The following is an 18689-nucleotide window of genomic DNA, read 5'->3' on the forward strand; positions in this document are numbered from 1 at the left end:
GCTCAGGGGTGACCTTGATGTACTCCATGGAGCCCTGGCATTCTGGAGCTGTTCTGGGCAGGCAGAAAGGCACCCAGGGAAACTTTACAGGCAAGATAAAACTATATTCAGCCTTAGGCAGGTGGCAAATAAAACTTTGCAGCAATGCGGTTTTTGAGCTTTGGTGCCTGAGCTCCATCTCAGACACCATTAAATTCCTTTCTGCATTTGCCAGAAGACACACGTTGTAATGCAGCAAGTTGAACCCTTTGTTTTCTCTTATATGTGCCTGTTTTTTTTCTTCCCTTCTGTTGTCCTATTTCTTATTATGGACACATTTGGCCACTGTCAAATTGAATGATTTTTTGCATACTTGGTTGGCTGACTTGTTTTTCCTAATTTGCTGATACAGTCAACTGTGCCAGTAAAGCAATTATGCAAAATTGTGTATAAAGGTTTAATGATACAAAACAGTGTTCATCACAAATCTAATTGTGATTCTTACCATACTTTCATAAACTAAAGGTTTTGAAACGTTTGAATTAGGATCTCTGTGGTTAATATCTACCTTGTTAAAAATACATATTTAGTTTAGCAGGTAAGGGAACATTTAATGTACGTGTCACTGTTTACTTTGGGAGGAAGCAATAAACAAAGTTAGTGACTTGAAGATATTCAGACAATGGTTTATATGCTTTCAGGTGGTGATTATGAGAAGTCTGCTTTATTACATGTCTCATTAGGTTACACTGTTATCTTTTTTACATTACAGATGATAACTGTGTGGTTGATTATGCACTGAGTCTAATATAACACAAAGATAAAAATATAAAGATGGACATAGTAACAAAGCAGAATAATGTGTCTGCATACTGAAAACAAAGTGCGTTAAAACAGAATTGACTGGTACAGTATGCTGAGATTTGATATCTGGTTTCCACTCGGATAACTGAACTGGTTCAGGAAAAGAGCAGTAAAGCAATACTTGGTAATGCTTCCACTGAAGCTGAAAATCCCATTGACTTTTCTTGGTCCAGAATAGAGCATTTAGAAATATTTCAAAACTGTTATTTCTCCTTCATGTTTGCATTGATATTTTCTGATTTCTGCCCTGCTGCTTTCCTCAGGATCGTGGCTGGGATTTAATCCTACCACAGAAAGTATTAGCAAGTCAGATATTATTATTAGGACTGACATTTAGTAGAGTCTCTTTTGTATTGGGTCATTATGTACTGCAGGGAGAGACCTTCTGCCACAGCCACTAGAGACAAAGCACACACTGCTTTCATCAGACAGCGTATCAGGAGGGCTCATAAAAAAAGTGGCTTTCCTTTCTATTCCTTTCTTGGTTGACAGTTCTCAGCTTTATGTCATCCTTGCCCTATGAAAGCATCAAGGACTGTAAGGAGAGGGAATAGTGAATAACCTGGCAGTGCTTTCTGCTGCCTCCTTAATCAAGGTCACACTTGGGTGCTGAATTATGAAGGTGAGTTCTGTTCACTTGGGTGCTCCGTGTAGTCAGACGTGTGAGCTGTTTTATACTGAACACAGCAGTCTGTGGGTTGTATAAACAGCTTTAATTTACTGCTTTCTGAAAACAGAGGCCTGAAGCAGTCATGGAGGTTGCAGGAATGTTAATTGTTTGTGTACATGAATGAGCTTATAAATGGTTGTTTTTGCAGTCTTCCATAGCTCATCAAGGGTAACCTTGTCACTGCCAGAGAAAAGAAAAGAGAATGATTTTTTTTTTCTCTCCACAGTCTACTAGTACTTTCAGGGCTTGATATAATATGCCTTTAACAAACCGTGAACTTCTCCCCTACTGAGCCACCGCATCCTGCCTACATTCGGTGTAGGCAGAGAACCATTATAACTAATCCACTCTCCCGTCATATCTCTAGCAAACACATGTAAGTGTTTTCTTTGAATATTTATTTTGATGCAAGGAGTGTTAAGTCTTTTATTTGGCAACACAAACAAGTAGGAGACTGTGACTTCTCAACTTTATAACCTTAATTGTGGAAGTTCGGTTTCTCAGCTACGTGCTTCGACAAATGTACATCAATTTCATTTGGCTTTAAGAGAATAATCCTGCCGCCTCACAAGAACCTTAGAATAGTTCAACTCTGTAGGTAGAAGAGCTTAAAAATTTAGATGCTGAAATGATCAGTTTTTTGCTTTGTTTTTTAACAGGTGCGGTTATATGCAAGGCCTGATGCAATCCGGAGAGGATCAGGGGACTATGCTCTAAATATTACAAGGAGACTCATTGAATTTTATGAAGATTATTTTAAAGTGCCATATTCCCTGCCAAAATTAGGTAAGATTTCAATTAGAACATGTAGTTCACCCATAGGTGGGAGATTAAGTCAGCTTTTTTAAATGGAATTTAAGACCGGAATGTACTAGCTTTTGAGGTAAGGAATGTTTGGGTTAATTTAGAAGGATCAATAAGTCTGGAACTTTTCATCCCTTCCTTGCAGAGGAAGGGATGCCAAATTGTCCTGTCTGCAGCCTTGAACTGAAAGGAGCAGGAAACGGACAGTACTTAAATGTGTTAGGCAGTGGGAAGAGAGCTTGAGAGCTGTCACTGATAAGTGGGTTGTTTTTTTTGTTTGTTTGTTTAATGCAGTTTATTTTGGTCTGTACTTTCATTAGATAGCTATTAGGAAACGTTTGTTCTGTAGTATTTATATCTTGGTGTCTCAGCCTTTGATAATGGAGCAGAATTGAAAATATTTGTGGAAACTGGAAACCTGTAACAGTGCAAGGCTGTATTTTTTGTTTTATGCTGGCTTATGGGGTCTTTTAATTCTGATTAATGCATATGCTGACTTCTATCATTGCTTATTGAAAAAAATCGCTGTGAACTTGTTTTGCTGCTCAAGTGACCAGAATGTAAAAGCTGTCAATTTCTATTATTTTTTAAATAGTTTCTTCTCATCTTCTCTGTCACCACAATCGATTGCTCTCCTACACGCTTGAATACTTTATACTGTATTATTACACCCTCCCTCCTTTGGAACATGTTTGATCAAGATCCAGAAAATCCTATTGCTCAGCAGCAGGAAGAGAGCTTGTATTTGATCAGAAGTGCTAGAGTTGGAACCACAGGTGATCCTCCCAAGAACTCGGGGTCTATTTCATTAAATCCCTTGCCTGCCGAGTAGCTTTATTAGTCTTACAACTAGCAGTGTAGGAGATAGACACAGTAATTGATACTGCTAGATCAGGGCGTCGCATGAATTTTTTATAAGTATGTTGTGGCATTTGTTTCTTGTTGTCTTTGAATGATGGTTTACAGGCAGTGTTCTGCTAGGGAAATATGCAGGTGGGTGAAACATGGCATGTGCATCAGGCTTTCTATGTATCCTTCCATGACTGGCTTCAGCTATGTAATGATGATTTCATAAAGGAAGTTAGAGACTTAAAGATGCCAAAAATTTAGAAGAAAAAAAATAATCAAAACCTTTCTGTTGAATATGAAGGATGAGCATCATCCTCAGGTAGTTTACTGAGGATGCCAGGTAGCAGCAGGCAGTAGGGACTTTATCTGCTTCAGAATTATCTTTCACAATTGCAAACTGTGTTATCATTATATCTTTTAAAAATATTGGAAATTAGTATGTTGCAGTTTAGATCTCCTTGTAGCAGAACAAGTGGAATAGTCTCAAGTAAAATCGTGTATTTTCATCAAGTATTTGTAGCACAGTTGTTGAGCTAAAATGAAATACTGCTGTAAAACTTTAGCTCTTCTGTAGTGATACTGTAGAAAACAGTTTGTGAGGTTTTGTATATACGATGGAAAGGTTAAATTCATTTGATGTAAGTATAACAAGGAAAAATTCAAAGCTCTCAGTGATGTAAATATTTTTGAAAATATTGCGTATGAACTTAAGTGTATTTGTTCCCAGCTCAGGCAGACATTAAGATTGCTACATTTAAGTGTGTTCTAGTGTCTTTAACCCGAAGGAGTTCTGTATTATTACTTTTTTTTTGCTGGAAAATGGAAGGTTAGGGACCACAGTCTTATGGGTGAATAAAAGGACTAAACATGAAAACACTGCAGTCTTTTTATGACAGTGATTTTGCACTAGTATTGAAGACTTTTCTAAAGGAGGAGACAAAACAGCATTAGCTACAGCAGGGGAAGGCGTGTGTATCGGGAGGATGTGTTGATACTGAGAACGCAACTGTGCTCTCTGAAGGCTTGTGACTGTCACTTGATACGCTGCTGTCACTGCTGCAAAGGATTGCATACTTCATTTAGGTTTTAAGAAAAGTCAGAATGATTCTGTGGGACATTTTAGGAATTTTTCATTTGATTTATAAATGAAATGTGAAGTATCTTCAGGTTGGAGTGAAAATTGAAGAATGCAGTTTAAAAAGCTTTTTAATGGCAGCTTCAGATTGTAGAAAATGTTCCATTTCAAAAGGAGATGTTTTAAAAAATGAAAAGTCTTGTTTCATGTATTGTCCAGCTCTAATAAGAGTGAACTTAAACAAATGCAATTTGATTGAAAACACAATTTATATTTTCCAGAGTAATTCTGTTATTGAATTACTGATCAGTTTACTATGCAGGTGCTGCATAGTTACTATCAGCTACCTGAGCAATACGTTGTTAGTGCTGTATTCTGGGGTGTGTGTAGGGACCTGCAACCTTTGATGAAGCACTTCCGTCATGTGTGGTCTTCCATTTGAACTCTATATGGTAGGAATATCTGAGGACAGTTAGGCTTTTTGGATGTATTGCTATATCAGAGGGACCTGTGTTCATTTGTTCACTTCTTATGTCATTGAGGCCCCTTTCCAAGGATCCTTGGAATTTGAAACTGGTGCTCTTCATCTAAGTTTGTAATGACTCATCTATTGTTCTCTGTAGGAACCACTTTCTCTTGATGCTCTTGACTACTTGACTGGTTTTGCCTAGGCTTTTTTACTGTACTTACATGCAGTCAGATGTCTATGGTTGCTGCTGCCAGCTGTGGGCTTCTCTGACTTCTTGGCAGCCTTTGTTACTATTGGGAGCCATGGAAGAGCTGGAGGAACTTTTTTGTCACCCCATGACTAAAATTTTGTAGGTCTTATATGGCCTGTACTGACTTCTGAATGCACTGGAACAGGAGATTTGTTTGCCAGTTGATGTGAATTCTGGTAATGAATGGGAATTGGGGATTTTTCTCATTAGAATAACCAGTTTCCACAGTTAAAAGTTCTACTAAGCTTGTAGAGATGTTTTTTTCCTAATTGTACTCTGAATTAGAACATGCCTGTGTAGGTTTTTAAAGTAATAATTTTTGTATGAATTTCATTTCTGAAAAATAGGGTCTTAACCCCCCCCCCCAGATTCTTTCCAAGACTATATCATTATAAACACTAGTTAAAATGAGGCGTGGATAAAGCATTGGGATTTATTTAATTCTTAAAAGATACGCAGTAGGTTTTTTAATTGTGTTTCTTTGGCTGTTGAATATAAAATATATTTCTGTATTTGTATCACATATTTATTTTTAATCCATTTTGCAACACACACAAAAGAATCCTTTGTATGCATTGAGCTTTTCTTTATGAGGATCTGAAATAATCTCCCTTTAGGGAATGATTAGCTAAGGAGGTACTCTCTACACATGGACAGTTGTGACTCTGAAGTTGTGAATAATTTGGGGTGGAGGATCTGACTGCGTTTTACAACCAAGACTCCAAGGCAGCCCAGTGAGGTTAGCAGGAGACAGGTACAGAGAAAAGAAAAAGATTAGTTACTGCAGCAGGTGGTGATTTGTGAAGTTCTGTGTTAAAAGAGGTTGTAGATGCAAAAAGATTCTAGAGGTCCAAAGAGAGGCATGGACAAGTACATGGAGAAGGGCTCTGTGGAAAGAAATGGTATGGTGTGAAAACAGAAGCTGGGAATTACTCAAGAGTGCTAGTCATACTTCCCTGGTCTTCCTCTTTCCTGAACATCTGCTTGGGCCTGTTGTTGGATAGGTTAATACTGAGCTAGGCAGTCTTTTTGTCTGAGCTGGCAGAGTTATCCATATGTTTACAATCTTCCAGTTTCTCAAGTGTTTCTACTAAAGCGCCACAAAGCCTCATTTCCAGACTACTTCAGCTACTGGAATAAGAAACTTTATAGGGCTCCAGTTATGAAAGACTGACAAAACTTCATGTGTGATGCATAAATAAGCCACTTGTGTGAAGAATTTTGGGCCTTGTTTCTTCCCCTTAACAGCATTGCAGTATCACGGCGTTAGCAGGGTGTGTTTATTGCTTCTTGTAAAACTGTTTTTACAACTAAATTTGTTTTATACTGAGTACTGTATATACACATCCACATAATCAGCATAACCACTGTGGATTGTGTAAATGAACTTGGTTGTCTCAAGGGTTAGACACACAGTGCCTAACTCAAAGGCACTTCACTTGGATTCATTCAACTTTTGCACTTAACTGGCATATCTAAATTAGTGCTGATTGCCTTAGGTTCCTTATTCCTCAGTGGAGAGATCTTCCTGGAGATAGTTTGAGTCTTATATGGGCAGTCTTCCACTGGAGCTGCACAGGTAAGAGAAAAAATGTTTTATTAACCCCTGAGATTAATTTGTCATCTGTACCATTAAACTTTAACCATATGCAGACCTGGGAAGGAGATGTTTAGTGATGAAAAGCTGTGAATAAGCTTGGAAAGAATTTGGGCTTCTTGGAAGGCTTTCAGTTCCCCACTGAAAGTGTCCTGAAAGGTGGAAATATGAAGAGCTGGAGAATCCACTTTGGGACGTAGTGTATGTTGCAGAAAGGCTGGGTGAAAATAAATCTGCTTCTTGTTTTGTCTTGAGGTCAGTGGATATGAGTCAATATTTAATTTATAAATACTGCAATTTGTGTGAGCACTATAGTGTTAAATATATCTTGATGGAGTTACATCTGATATATTTTATGTAGGGCTTTTTTTTTTATTCCAGGTATGTTCAGGGTACTAATTACCTGGTTCATGCAAAAATTGTATGGTCCAGTTTTCATTATGCAGCAAAACCACTTTAAAGTTATGAATGCAAAGGCTCAGAAGATGATTTTTGAAGGGATTTAGTGAACATGCTGCACAAAAAAGACAAGGTTGGACCATTAACATTTGCTCTTTGAGTATTTCTGGAGAACGGGTTTCAGGCTTTAAAGTCACAGAAGAATTTAAACTCTCTTGTAATGTGAAAAATGGATCAGCCATTTAAAGTGAAAGTTCAACAGGGAACTGCTGTGATTTTCAAAGGAAACTCGTGTACCTCTGCTCTGTTCCCTGATTGTTGACAGTGAATATTTTGGTGAGAGATGCTGCTGCTGCCTGTTGCTGTGTGAGCCATTGAAGGCCCAGAATAAAAATGTTTGGATGCTGTTGTAAGGATGGTCATGTGATTTGCTGTGAGTACTGGTGGTGAACTGTTAATTTTGATTTAATTGCTTTACTATTAGCTTGACTCTTTGACGTGTTCTTAACCTGTTCATTGCAATAGTGACTTCTGCCCTGCTTGATCCTCCATCATCTTCATCAGCATTCGTTTTACTGCTATTGCTTTATTGCTTCTCCTTCAATGTCCTTCCTCCTGTCTCTGCTCCTCCTTCTAGGATGAACCTCCATGTTGTTGGCTGCATTCTTTGCTTTACTTCTGCTGTAAGTTTCACAATTCCTGCCCTCATACTTTGTCTTTCTCCCTACCAAGGTGACCTCTTCCTTCAATAATTACTACTTTTCTGGTCTTGTTATTACAGTAGTTGAAAATGGCTGTCAGCTTGGTTGCCTCTTGATTAAGAGGTCCCCAACCTGAAAATTTCAGAAATGCCAACCTCATCTGACCTCCAGAATGGAAAGGCTTGCAGAATTTTGTAGTGTTCTGATGAACACTACGTAGCTGTAGCATCTGTCTGAAGTGTACACGGTCTTTCTGAAAGATGTCCAGTCTCTTCCACTGAGAGAGAATCCATTACAACCCTGCAGAAGAGAAGGAAAGGAACATTCAACTCTGTAAAGTCTGAAGGAGTTTTTAGTTGTATGGTCTTCTGAATCGAGAAAAAGGAGTGTAGGAAGGGAGATGCTCTGGGACTGGGATATATGACTTCTGGAACGAGGAAGAGTGGGAGAGGAGGTGCTAAGGACTTGATTCATGCTCCTAAACACAATTACCTGGTACTGTTTAAATGCTGTTGTGTATCATGAAAAGCCTTAGCTGCTGCTCCTGCTGGCCTCTGAATGAGATCCTGTTGGGCTAAGGCTGGTCCATACGTGACAGTTCCACATGTTTTTAATAATTCTGAGAATCTCAACTGGGGCTGTCACCCATGTTTGGGCATCAGAACAGAAACCTACTGCTTTCTTTGGCCAGCTACTTGAAACGAGCATAATGCCTCTGCACAGGGGACTATTTGTTGATAGAGAGCATTCCTGCACGGAATGAACTATGTCACTTTTACCCTGACCTTTGAAGCCTTTGTTTTGAGACTGTTTTTTTTGTTGTTGTTTTTTTTTTTTTGTTGTTTTGGTTTTTTTTTTTTGTTTCTTTTTTCCCTTTTTAAACTTCTGAGCTGTGGGTACTTCAAAACAGCAACTGGTCAGGGCTCCAGGGGGAAAAATTCCAGCTCCAGCCATAGGAAAAAGCAGTGTTTTTTTCTTAGAACAATGCTTTGAAATATGAAAAGGAACTGTGAGTTACTAAACTGAAACAAACTGTGTAGGAAATCAGTCCACACTGTTAAGAAGAACACCAATTTGGTGGCCTTCTATGATGGGGCAACAGAACTGATAGACAGGAGCAGAGCAGCTGACATCATCTACCTGGACTTGTGCAAAGTGTTCAACACTGTCCCACACAACATCCTTGTCTCTAAATTGGAGAGACATCAATTTGATGGATGGACCACCCGGTGGATAAAGAACTGGCTGGCTGGCTGCATGCAAAGAGTTGTGGTCAATGGCTCAATGTCCGGCTGGAGACCAGTAGCAAGAGGTGTCCCACAAGGATCGGTGTTGGGACTGGTCTTGTTCAACATCTTTGTCGCTGACACAGACAGTGGGATTGAGTGCGCCCTCAGCAAGTTTGCTGATGACACCAAGCTGTGTGGTTCAGTTGATACGCTGGAGGGAAGGAATGCCATCCAGAGGGACCTTGACACACTTGTGAGGTGGGCTGATGCCAACCTCATGAAGTTTAACCATGCCAAGTGCAAGGTCCTACACCTGGGTCGGAGCAATCCCAGGCACAGCTACAGGTTGGGCAGAGAAGAGATTCAGAGCAGCCCTGTGGAGAAAGACTTGGGGGTGCTGGTCGGTGAGAAAAAGAACATGAGCCGGCTTCAGTGTGCGCTTGCAGCCCAGAAAGCCAACCGTATCCTGGGCTGCATCAAAAGGAGCTTGACCAGCAGGTCTAAGGAAGTGATCCTGCCCCTCAACTCTGCTCTTGTGAGACCTCACCTGGAGTATTGTGTGCAATTCTGGTGTCCTCAACATAAAAAGGACATGGAACTGTTGGAACAAGTCCAGAGGAGGGCCACGAGGATGATCAGGGGACTGGAGCACCTCCCATATGAAGATAGGCTGAGAAAGCTGGGGCTGTTCAGCCTGGAGTAGAGGAGGCTGCATCAAGACCTCATAGCAGCCTTCCAGTATCTGAAGGGGACCTATAGGGATGCTGGGGAGGGACTCTTCATTAGGGACTGTAGTGATAGGACAAGGGGTAACGGGTTTAAACTTAAACAGGGGAAGTTTAGATTGGATATAATGAGGAAATTCTTTCCTGTTAGGGTGGTGAGGCACTGGAATGGGTTGCCCAGGGAGGTTGTGAATGCTCCATCCCTGGCAGTGTTCAAGGCCGGGTTGGACAGAACCTTGGGTGACATGGTTTAGTGTGAGATGTCCCTGCCCATGGCAGGGGAGCTGGAACTTGATGATCTTAAGGTCCTTTCCAACCCTAACTATTCTACGATATGGTCTAGTGTGTGGTGTCCCTGCCCATGGCAGCAGAGTTGTAGCTAGATATTTGTAAGGTCCTTTCCAGCCCTCAGTATTCTATGATTCTGTGATCTTAATGTAATTTCTAACCATAACCATTCTATGATTCTGTGATTCTTGTTAACCAGCACCCCCAAGACCTTTTCCTCATGGCTGCTCTTAATCCAGTCTCTGGCCAGCCTGCATTTGTGCTTGGGATTGCCCATAGAATGCATGGTTGGAGTGTAGCCTTAAATGCTGACAATGGTGCTCTGTTTTAAGTTCATAGGACATTTGAGCGAGCCCAGTGCACAAATTAACTGCTAGTTAAGGCTACCCAGAGGCAGAAGGCTGATAGAGAGCAACCAGTCTTTGTTGGTTTTGTTAACAAGGTTTAAAGGTTCTCAACTTTATAAACACAACAGAAATGCATATTTCATCCTGTATGTGCTACATCTGGGCCGTCAGGAAGACTGTGCTGCCTTGAACAATCTGAAGAACCTGGAGTTCTTCCAAGCTTCTGAGCCTGATTGCTCCAGCCACACGTCAAACTTGTGTCTTGGTGAAACCTGAGCTCAGAACAGCCTGTTCTCCCTAACTGCCCTGGTTGCCACGGGAAAGAAACCCACTGGTGTAGTCCAGAAGGGAATTTTGGTTCAGGCCCCTGACACAGCTGGCCAGGGACCCTGAGAAGCAGACCTGCTGCTAAGCCTGGTGTCACATTGAGGTTCTTTACTGTGAGGGTGGTGAGGCACTGGAATGGGTTGCCCAGGGAGGTTGTGAATGCTCCATCTCTGGCAGTGTTCAAGGCCAGGTTGGACAGAGCCTTGGGTGACATGGTGTGAGGTGTTCCTGCCCATGGCAGGGGGGTTGGAACTTGATGATCTTAAGGTCCTTTCCAACCTGAACTATTTATGATTCTATGAAAAAATAATGTTGTCCTAGGAATTGCTCTTTCTGTGTTGCTCTAAACTGTTTTAAATGGTAAGCTAGTTAATTCCAGTCATTAATATTGCACAACTCATTATGAGTATTGTAACTGGTTTTGGAAGTTTTTTAAGGCAAACCTGATCTCCTTCTGTTGACTTGGTGCCACAAGTATAATATTGTTTGCAGGAGACAGGAGATGTTTCATACAGGAATAAAGCGTCTTTATGCAGAATAAAGATGAATAGGCCCTGGTGGAAATTATCCTCTTCTGGGTGAAGCGATTTCTTTTCGTTATGTAGTGATTTCCCTCCACTTTTAATTGTAGCATGAATAGAATCCAAATCTCCCAAATAATGCAAGTCTTCAGATAGTAGCACTATTGCGAGTAGCAGTTCAGTCAGCCCAAAGGAGAAGGAAGTTGACCAAATCCAACATCATCCTAACGGCTATTAAGCTAAATTATCTTGGCTTTTAAATGAATAATGTAAATGGAATTTTTTCTAAACTGCTCTTCATTTGAGCAGATAGTACCAATGTAGAAGGGGCTGCACTGATTTTTAGCAATATGTCTACTCAAAGTTATTTACCTTGTGAGATACATTCTTCAGAAATTGATGTATTTTATCACAAGTTAGGAGAAATAATTCTTGGCAGAGGTATCAGTAGAGGTGTCTCTGCTGGCAACAGAGAGAGGAAACTCATCTGGCTAGTTTAAATTTAATCCCTGATTTTTAGATGGCTAAAAGATGAGGTGAATCTTTCTATAGGATTTATAAAATTGGGTAAGATCTTTGCCAGGCACAGAAACTCCACAGAAATTACGGAAATCGCTAGGAGACTGTGTGAACTTTCACCTGGTACAAGATGGTTAAATACCTAAAAGTGTATGAATCCAAAATAGTTTTTATATAGCCGTGGCTAAAGCAGTTTTCATTATAGCTTCTTTCACTCAGCCTGGGCAGAGCTCTCATCCTTGATTGTCTTCTCCAGGGTTGCTAGTCTTTGTGTTAGCATAATCATACTGTTCCTGACCAGAAATGTTCACTTATGAATATCGATATTTGAAGGGTAGTACTGATTTCTGCTGCAAAATAGTATTGTTGGAACCAGAGTCGTCTTGACCATGTCTGGTTTTTGAATTATATTTTTTAAGAGAGTCTACTGAAGATGTTTAATAACCTGTTAGATATGCCATTTGAGAGGGTTTATCAGAGACTTTGACCAGCAGCTGAAACCTTTTACACCAGCAAATGTAGCTTTGTCTTGAAGAAGCATATGTAGAGAAAAAGCTTTGGCCTTGCCCCCTTTGGGAACTGTGTTTTTTATTGAGGGATAGGAGCATTGTCATTAGAATACTGGGAGAATTACTTTCTGTGCATGGTATGGCACTATGAAGGTTAGCATATGTACATCAGAGCTGCATGGCGGAAAAATAAATATAGGAAGGTTTGGAAGGAAGAGAAATTATATCACTGAGGATACTGTGACAGATTTAGATGGTGCTCATGGAGAGGGGTGTGTGTGAATCCTTGGACAGTGTGTAGGAACATTGGCTTCTGGAAGGATGTGCTAAACTAGAAAATATTTCATTTTAAAACCTGTATCTATAGTGTTTAGTTTGAATTAAAGTAGGTAATGTGATTGGTCTATAGCAATTAACTAGAGTGCCAAAACGGAAGTAATGGCCTCTTATCTCAAAAATGAGGTAAAAACCTGATACTATTTACATCTGAAAGAGTACAGAAGTGTTATACAATCTGATCAAGTATATTGTCTTTTGATAGAAAAGGGAAATGACTGTTGTTGACCTACCAAAACATACAGACCACCTATGCAGTCTTCTACAGCGAGTAATGTGTAAACAGCACCTTCAAGATGGCTGCATATTCACAGACACAGCTAACAGAATAACAGTAACATGCTCATAACAATGCCATTTGAGTAAACGTGGACGTTTACTAAGGACTTACTTGGCTTTCTGTAATTTTGGTTATGTCTGGTTCATATTCATAATCATATAACAAATTTTAAATAAAGATAATTTAAATTCAGTTCACTAAATTTCCTGTTTCCATTTAACCCTACAGTTTAAGGTGTGGGAAAAACACAAGGATACTGTGGTGACTTCTGATTTTTCTGTCTTACATGTAAAGCAGAGGCTTTCCTGTTTGAAGAGTGAAGCTTGGTAATATCAAGGTATTGGGCTGATGGGGGAGGAGGGGAAAGAAGTGGCAGATTGGAGTACTGTCCACATCAAATACCAGAATAATTCACTCAGGCTTTTTATTTTTTTATACTTGGCTTTACTTTCAAAGCTAATCTGTAACTTCTGTGACTTTCTCTGAATGGCTGGAATGACAACTTCCATGCAGAAAGACTAAAAGACAAGACCGAGACACTGCTATCATTTTAATGCTGATTTGAACTTTTAAGAATGTATGATTTTAATTGTTTTTCATATTGGTATCATTGCTAAACTGAAATGAGAATGGAAAGCAAGGTTTTGTTTCCCCCTCCCTCTCCTCCCTCCCTGCCCCCCCCTGCCCCCCCCCGCATCACTGGAGAAGTGTTCCTGTTAACTTTCCATGTTTTCAGCTTTAGAAAGATTGTGCTTCTTCGGGGTAGTTTGTTATGCTCTCCAGATGGTATTGTGACAAAGTTTGTTTTCTATTGGATGCTGATTTGAGGGCACCAAATACATAACTTTGAGAAAGAGAAGTTTTGCTAGGCAAAACTGATGAGAAAGCATTTTATCCACTGACTCACTTAAACTGACTTGCATTTGCTTTTATTTTCTTACATTTATCCTGAAATACACACACAGACATATATAAATGTTGACCTTATTCATGCTTACTTTAACACCAAGGTCAGGGCAACTCTGTAGTTGTTCCTACCAAGAACAGTCTTTTGTGTGGATATTTTGTCCCAGAAAGAAGAAGATAAGGGAAGTACATCCTCTCCCGCCTCCTCCTCCCTCAATAAATATCTGTACAATTAATCTTCTTATTTCGTAAAAAATCTAAAATATAATAGTTGTGCATTACTGATGCAGTGAGAGTTACAAAAAAGTAACCACTTACTGATAATTAATAACCAATTACTGATAATGTCCTAAATGTTAGAAATAGTTAAAAGTCTGTATTTAGCTGTATAAAATGGGTTTTCCCATCTTACTTCTGTACTGTAAAAAACCCCCATAGATACGGAAGTAAAGAAGGTACGTTTTCATATATCATCAAAGAACATGAGGAGTATCTTTCAAGAGATTATGACAGTGTCTTGAAAAAGATTATAGCACATTAAAGTGGAACTTAAATAGGCCAGGGATTTCTGTTCATACAAAATATGTGAAGAAATATATAACTACAGAGCTGAATGAACCCATCGCTGCTGCCTTGATTCTTCTGGCTTAGTTTTAAACCTTCTACCTGTACTAGCTAGTTTCTGTAAGCTCCTGAAATTCAAAGGGATGTATGTATTCACCCTTTATTGCTTTTGCTAAGGATATTTTAGTTGAAAAGATATCCTAACACAATGAATTATGCTATGTTTGCAGCACCATGCCTGAAGCAACTTCATTCTTGCATTAAGGAAAACGATTTTCAGTATAAAGATGAAAATACTAAGATAGCTGAACAACTTTCATTAAAAGAAGTGACTTGTCACTCTTCATGCTTCCCCACCCCTCCCCAGTACTGTCAGTCTTCTTAAAGTAGTATAGGGCCATTAAAAGAATCAATAAAAATGCTGTGGAGAATTCTGTTAGATAGTGCTAAATTTGCTTTCCGTGTTCTCCCTTGCTGTGTATGAATTCTCCTTTTCTTTGCTTCTAATTTATTTAAATGCCATCTGCTTGTGTATTTTGAATGTAGCATTTCCAGATTCAGGATCAGTTCTGTGAAGACTGCTTTTTCCTTCGCTCTTTCTGATTCTTATCGGTAACACTTCTAACATAGCTGTGCTCATGAAGATATATATTTGTCATAGTGATAGCACACTTCCGAAAGTGTATTAAGGTAAACCAACTCCCACTGTTCAACTCAAAAATATGTTCCTTGTCATATGCTACTCCTCACTGAAATTAAACCCAGGCACTTTTTTAGCCTAGAGAAGTCAAGTCACTTTGTCTCCTTGCATGCTCAGCTTTGGCATGTTCAGCTTTGGCATGGCTGAGTGTAGTTCTGCTGCTGTCCATTACTGAGCGCTTTAATCAGGGTGGGTGGGAAGGAGAGGCAAAGGGAACAATGCACAAGGATGAAAAGAACTTAGAAATGTATTCTGGAGACCCTTGTCCTAAGTTTCTGCAGCTGTTGCTGTCTTGGGTGGCTTAGATAAACCTTCAGAAATTGGTTTACAATAGCTCCTGAGTTTGTGGCTTTGTAACATCCCTCAGTTTTGCAGTGATAGGGGACCTGTCACTGAAGCTGATCATGGCAAGATTGTTCCATATGTATTTTATTTGGGAGGGAGTTTGGTCTGTTACCAACACTAGGACATTAACTACAGATAGATTTCCTTTTAAAGTTATGGTGTAAAAGCCCAGGTATTTTGACAGAACTTTAACTACACATGGCTACGTTTATGATGCGACCCTAAAAGAGTAACAGAACAAAACAGTGGCTGAATTCCTAAAATGAAATTATATGAGACATTTCCATATAAGACAGTTATTATAATACCTAAACATTTTATAATCACTACTGGCTGTTTACACATAATGTGTTTTGCAAATGGAGAAGCACCACAGTTCTATTCTCCTATTTAGAGAAAAGAATGCTGAGAGTGAAGACAGGTAGATGTTTTGCTGATCAGACCTATATAAAATGCTCACTTGTCAGAAAAAATTTGAATATATATTGGAACAGAAGTCAGTTGGAGCTTGCATTCTTTCATAATTAAGTATTGATTCAATTTCATGTGAGGGACATACAAGTGACTTCAATATTTCCTGCTTCAAAATTGGTCTGACAGTTGTTCTTCTTAGGGTGCTAATTCTCATGTGTGGAAATACATAAAGTTTCACAGGAATGTCAGCCGTAGCTTAGATATGTAGAAAAATGCATTATACGTCTTTTTACCACTAATGTAAAATGATTTCCTAGGCATCCTTTCTCTGTGTTCTTGAAATGCTTTAAGTTTTGGTTCTGTCCTAAGATAATGGTAGACAATTGAATTTATGACGAAGCATGGCTGTTATTCAGTAGCAAACAGATGCATTAGAAATGCAGTTCTATGCGGCATGCCATCTCTCCAGGTATTTCTGTAGAAACCATTTGAAACAGTTTCCAAGTGATTAAAAGGATCTGAATTGTACAAGCTGTGATTGATAACGGAATGATATAATGTAGCTCTTAATAAAATCTTTCAAAGATAAGAATGTTGTCAGATGACACCAAAGGGTATTCAAGAACCACTAGAAGTCATTCAGAGTAACAATGAACAGACAGCTTTCTGTAATGCTTATATTGCATTTGGGGACAGCTGGATGAAAGTCCAGCCCCAGAAGAATTCACTGTATTTTATCTTTAGCAGACTATTTCTTCAAACAAAAAAGCTTGCTCTTTGTAATCAAAATGCCACTGCTGTGGCAACTCTGATATTTGTGGATATGGAGTATAAAATGGTCAAATCTAAGGACTGAGCTGAGGGATAATTTAATGTTGCAATACTGAAGTGGAAAACTAAAATAGTGCAGGTGAATATAAAGCAATTTTAAACAATAAAGGCAAATCTTCCTACATATTGTTCTAGCCTTTCAAAACTTTACATATCTTTGTGAATGCTCATTGACATAAATCTATCTTTCCAACTATATGTACATGCGCATAGACACATGCAAATATGTGTATGTATTATCCTGGCTGTATTTTATGTGCATACAACTCTAAGCTTATTAGTTAAGGTTGTAAAAATAGTTATCTGTAGATAAAATTCCAGTCAGCAGGTGCCACAGACTTTTATGGAGTCTCTCACAGACCATCGTTCCCATCTTTCTACTGTCCTGTGTAATAGGGCCAAGTCTGATCATGGAACCGAGAAGTGGTTGCAGCACAGGATACTGAGTCTGGGAGCAAGGAGTCTCTCTTCCAAGCATGAGATGAGTTTGGATCTGTGCATAGTTAGAGAACTGGGGCAGTTGCCTGCTTTCAGACCCTTATTTGAGGGTCTCATAGGGAAGGTGGGTCTTGTTTACTTCTTATGAGCTAGACATCCCTTATTTCACAAGTCTCATGACCTTTTTCTAGCTGCACCCTCCACTTACAGATCCTCACTGCAGTACTCTCTCATCAGACCAAAGAAAGATGAGGCAAGCAGATTCTGTCCTACATGTGGTTTCATAAGACATTAATTTACGTGGTGTAAAGTCATAGAATCATCTCTTTCCTTTTGATTTTTGGGAGGTTGTTTTTAACCACCTCTTTCCAGAGATCTGTTTTTCGGGGTGGTCCCAAAGTTTAGCTGCACTGCTGAAAAGCAGTGAACTGTAATGTGGAGATAGGGTCTGGTGGCTGGGCTATGGGTGAAATCCAGATCTTCTTAAGACAGCTCTCTGTTGCGAGTATTCATGAAGCTATAACCCCGACAAGATAAGGTCAGGTTGGATGGGGCTTTGAGCAACCCAGTCTAGTGGAAGGTGTGGAAGGGGGCTTGGAACTAGATGATTTTTAAGGTTGCTTCCAACCCAAACCATTCTGTGAGTCAATGAGTCTAGTTACAACAAAGTAAAGTTAAGTCTAATTCCAAAGTAACTCTGAAGATTCCTATGTAAAGAGTCTAATGTGCGTTGTATCTGTGTTATCAGAATCAGGGATCTTGGCATCAGAAAGCCCCTGGTTGCTGTCTGTTAGCAAAACAAAGGTGACAGGGTGAACTCACTTTGAAAGAACTCTCATACTCTACCACCAGCGGCTCGTTTCCATTACTCAAGTTGCCTATAAGTAAAAGTTGACAGACACAGAAGCTGTAAAATTGTTTCACTTCAATATTCATATTTAGGAAGAGGGCTCTTATAGAGTGGTAATAGGACAAGAGAAAATAGAAATGTCTTTATAGCGAAACTTCTGACTTGAGAAGCAAGCTATTTTATATTTTGGAAGGTAACTCCATGCAGAACCAATATTGTAACAGCATATTCTTTGATCTGTAAGACTGGTGAGCTTCACTGAAGCATATTTTAATACTCCTAGCTAGGAATTTGCCTTCACTGCACATCTAAGGTCCAGGCTTTTTGACCTAAGGATTATGAAGAAGTCCAGGTGGTACAGTGTTACTCTTCCTTTGCATGAAGATGGGAAATTCATGATAATACTGGCATTGGTTCATGGCATTAAATACAGAACTGCTCACATGGGTATATTAAAAAGCTTTTTTTATGTCTTCATCTATCGTCATCTTGTCTTCAAATTGCTAAAACCTCATCTCTAATGTAGGCCTTTATAACACTGGATATAGATAGACATGCACATGTGGGCAGGTCTTTTCAATAAGATGTCTTTTCTCTGCCCTAATACTTTACCATCTAGCTTAAACTGAGCATGCTAGTGAAAAGTATGTGCCAGAAAAAGGTGGTGAGTTTTAATGTGGTGGTGTTCCCTCCATAAGCAAGTTTCTAAGTTTTTGTCAGTGGCTCCTTGTCTCCTGCTCTGATGGAGATGATGCATTGTGGGATTAATTTCCTTCTTGTCCCATGACTGATGCCTTTCTAGAGGTGTGTGTGGAGTACCCCAATAAAGAAAGGGCGTCTTCTTCATCCTTTCACTGAGCTGTTTACAGGGGATACAATCTCAGATGAACAATGTGCTGCATT

The 18689-nt window shown here is 39.5% G+C and overlaps 1 protein-coding gene across 2 annotated transcripts in view; it reads left to right on the plus strand.

Moving 5' to 3' along the window:
• The window catches only part of TRHDE (thyrotropin releasing hormone degrading enzyme), a 702876-nt gene that overhangs the window by 35565 nt on the left and 648622 nt on the right, over positions 1 to 18689 (plus strand). For both annotated transcript variants that reach the window (XR_009963855.1, XM_062613752.1), the window contains exon 3: positions 2173 to 2299. Coding sequence is in view for 1 of the 2 variants with exons in the window: in XM_062613752.1 (XP_062469736.1) it covers positions 2173 to 2299 (127 nt within the window). In the remaining variant the exon portion in view is untranslated. The remainder of the gene's footprint in view (positions 1 to 2172; positions 2300 to 18689) is intronic.

Source organism: Pezoporus occidentalis, unplaced genomic scaffold (genome assembly GCF_034315485.1).
Source record: "Pezoporus occidentalis ecotype Australia unplaced genomic scaffold, CSIRO_AGI_Poc_V1 ctg17, whole genome shotgun sequence".
Lineage (NCBI taxonomy): Eukaryota > Metazoa > Chordata > Aves > Psittaciformes > Psittacidae > Pezoporus > Pezoporus occidentalis.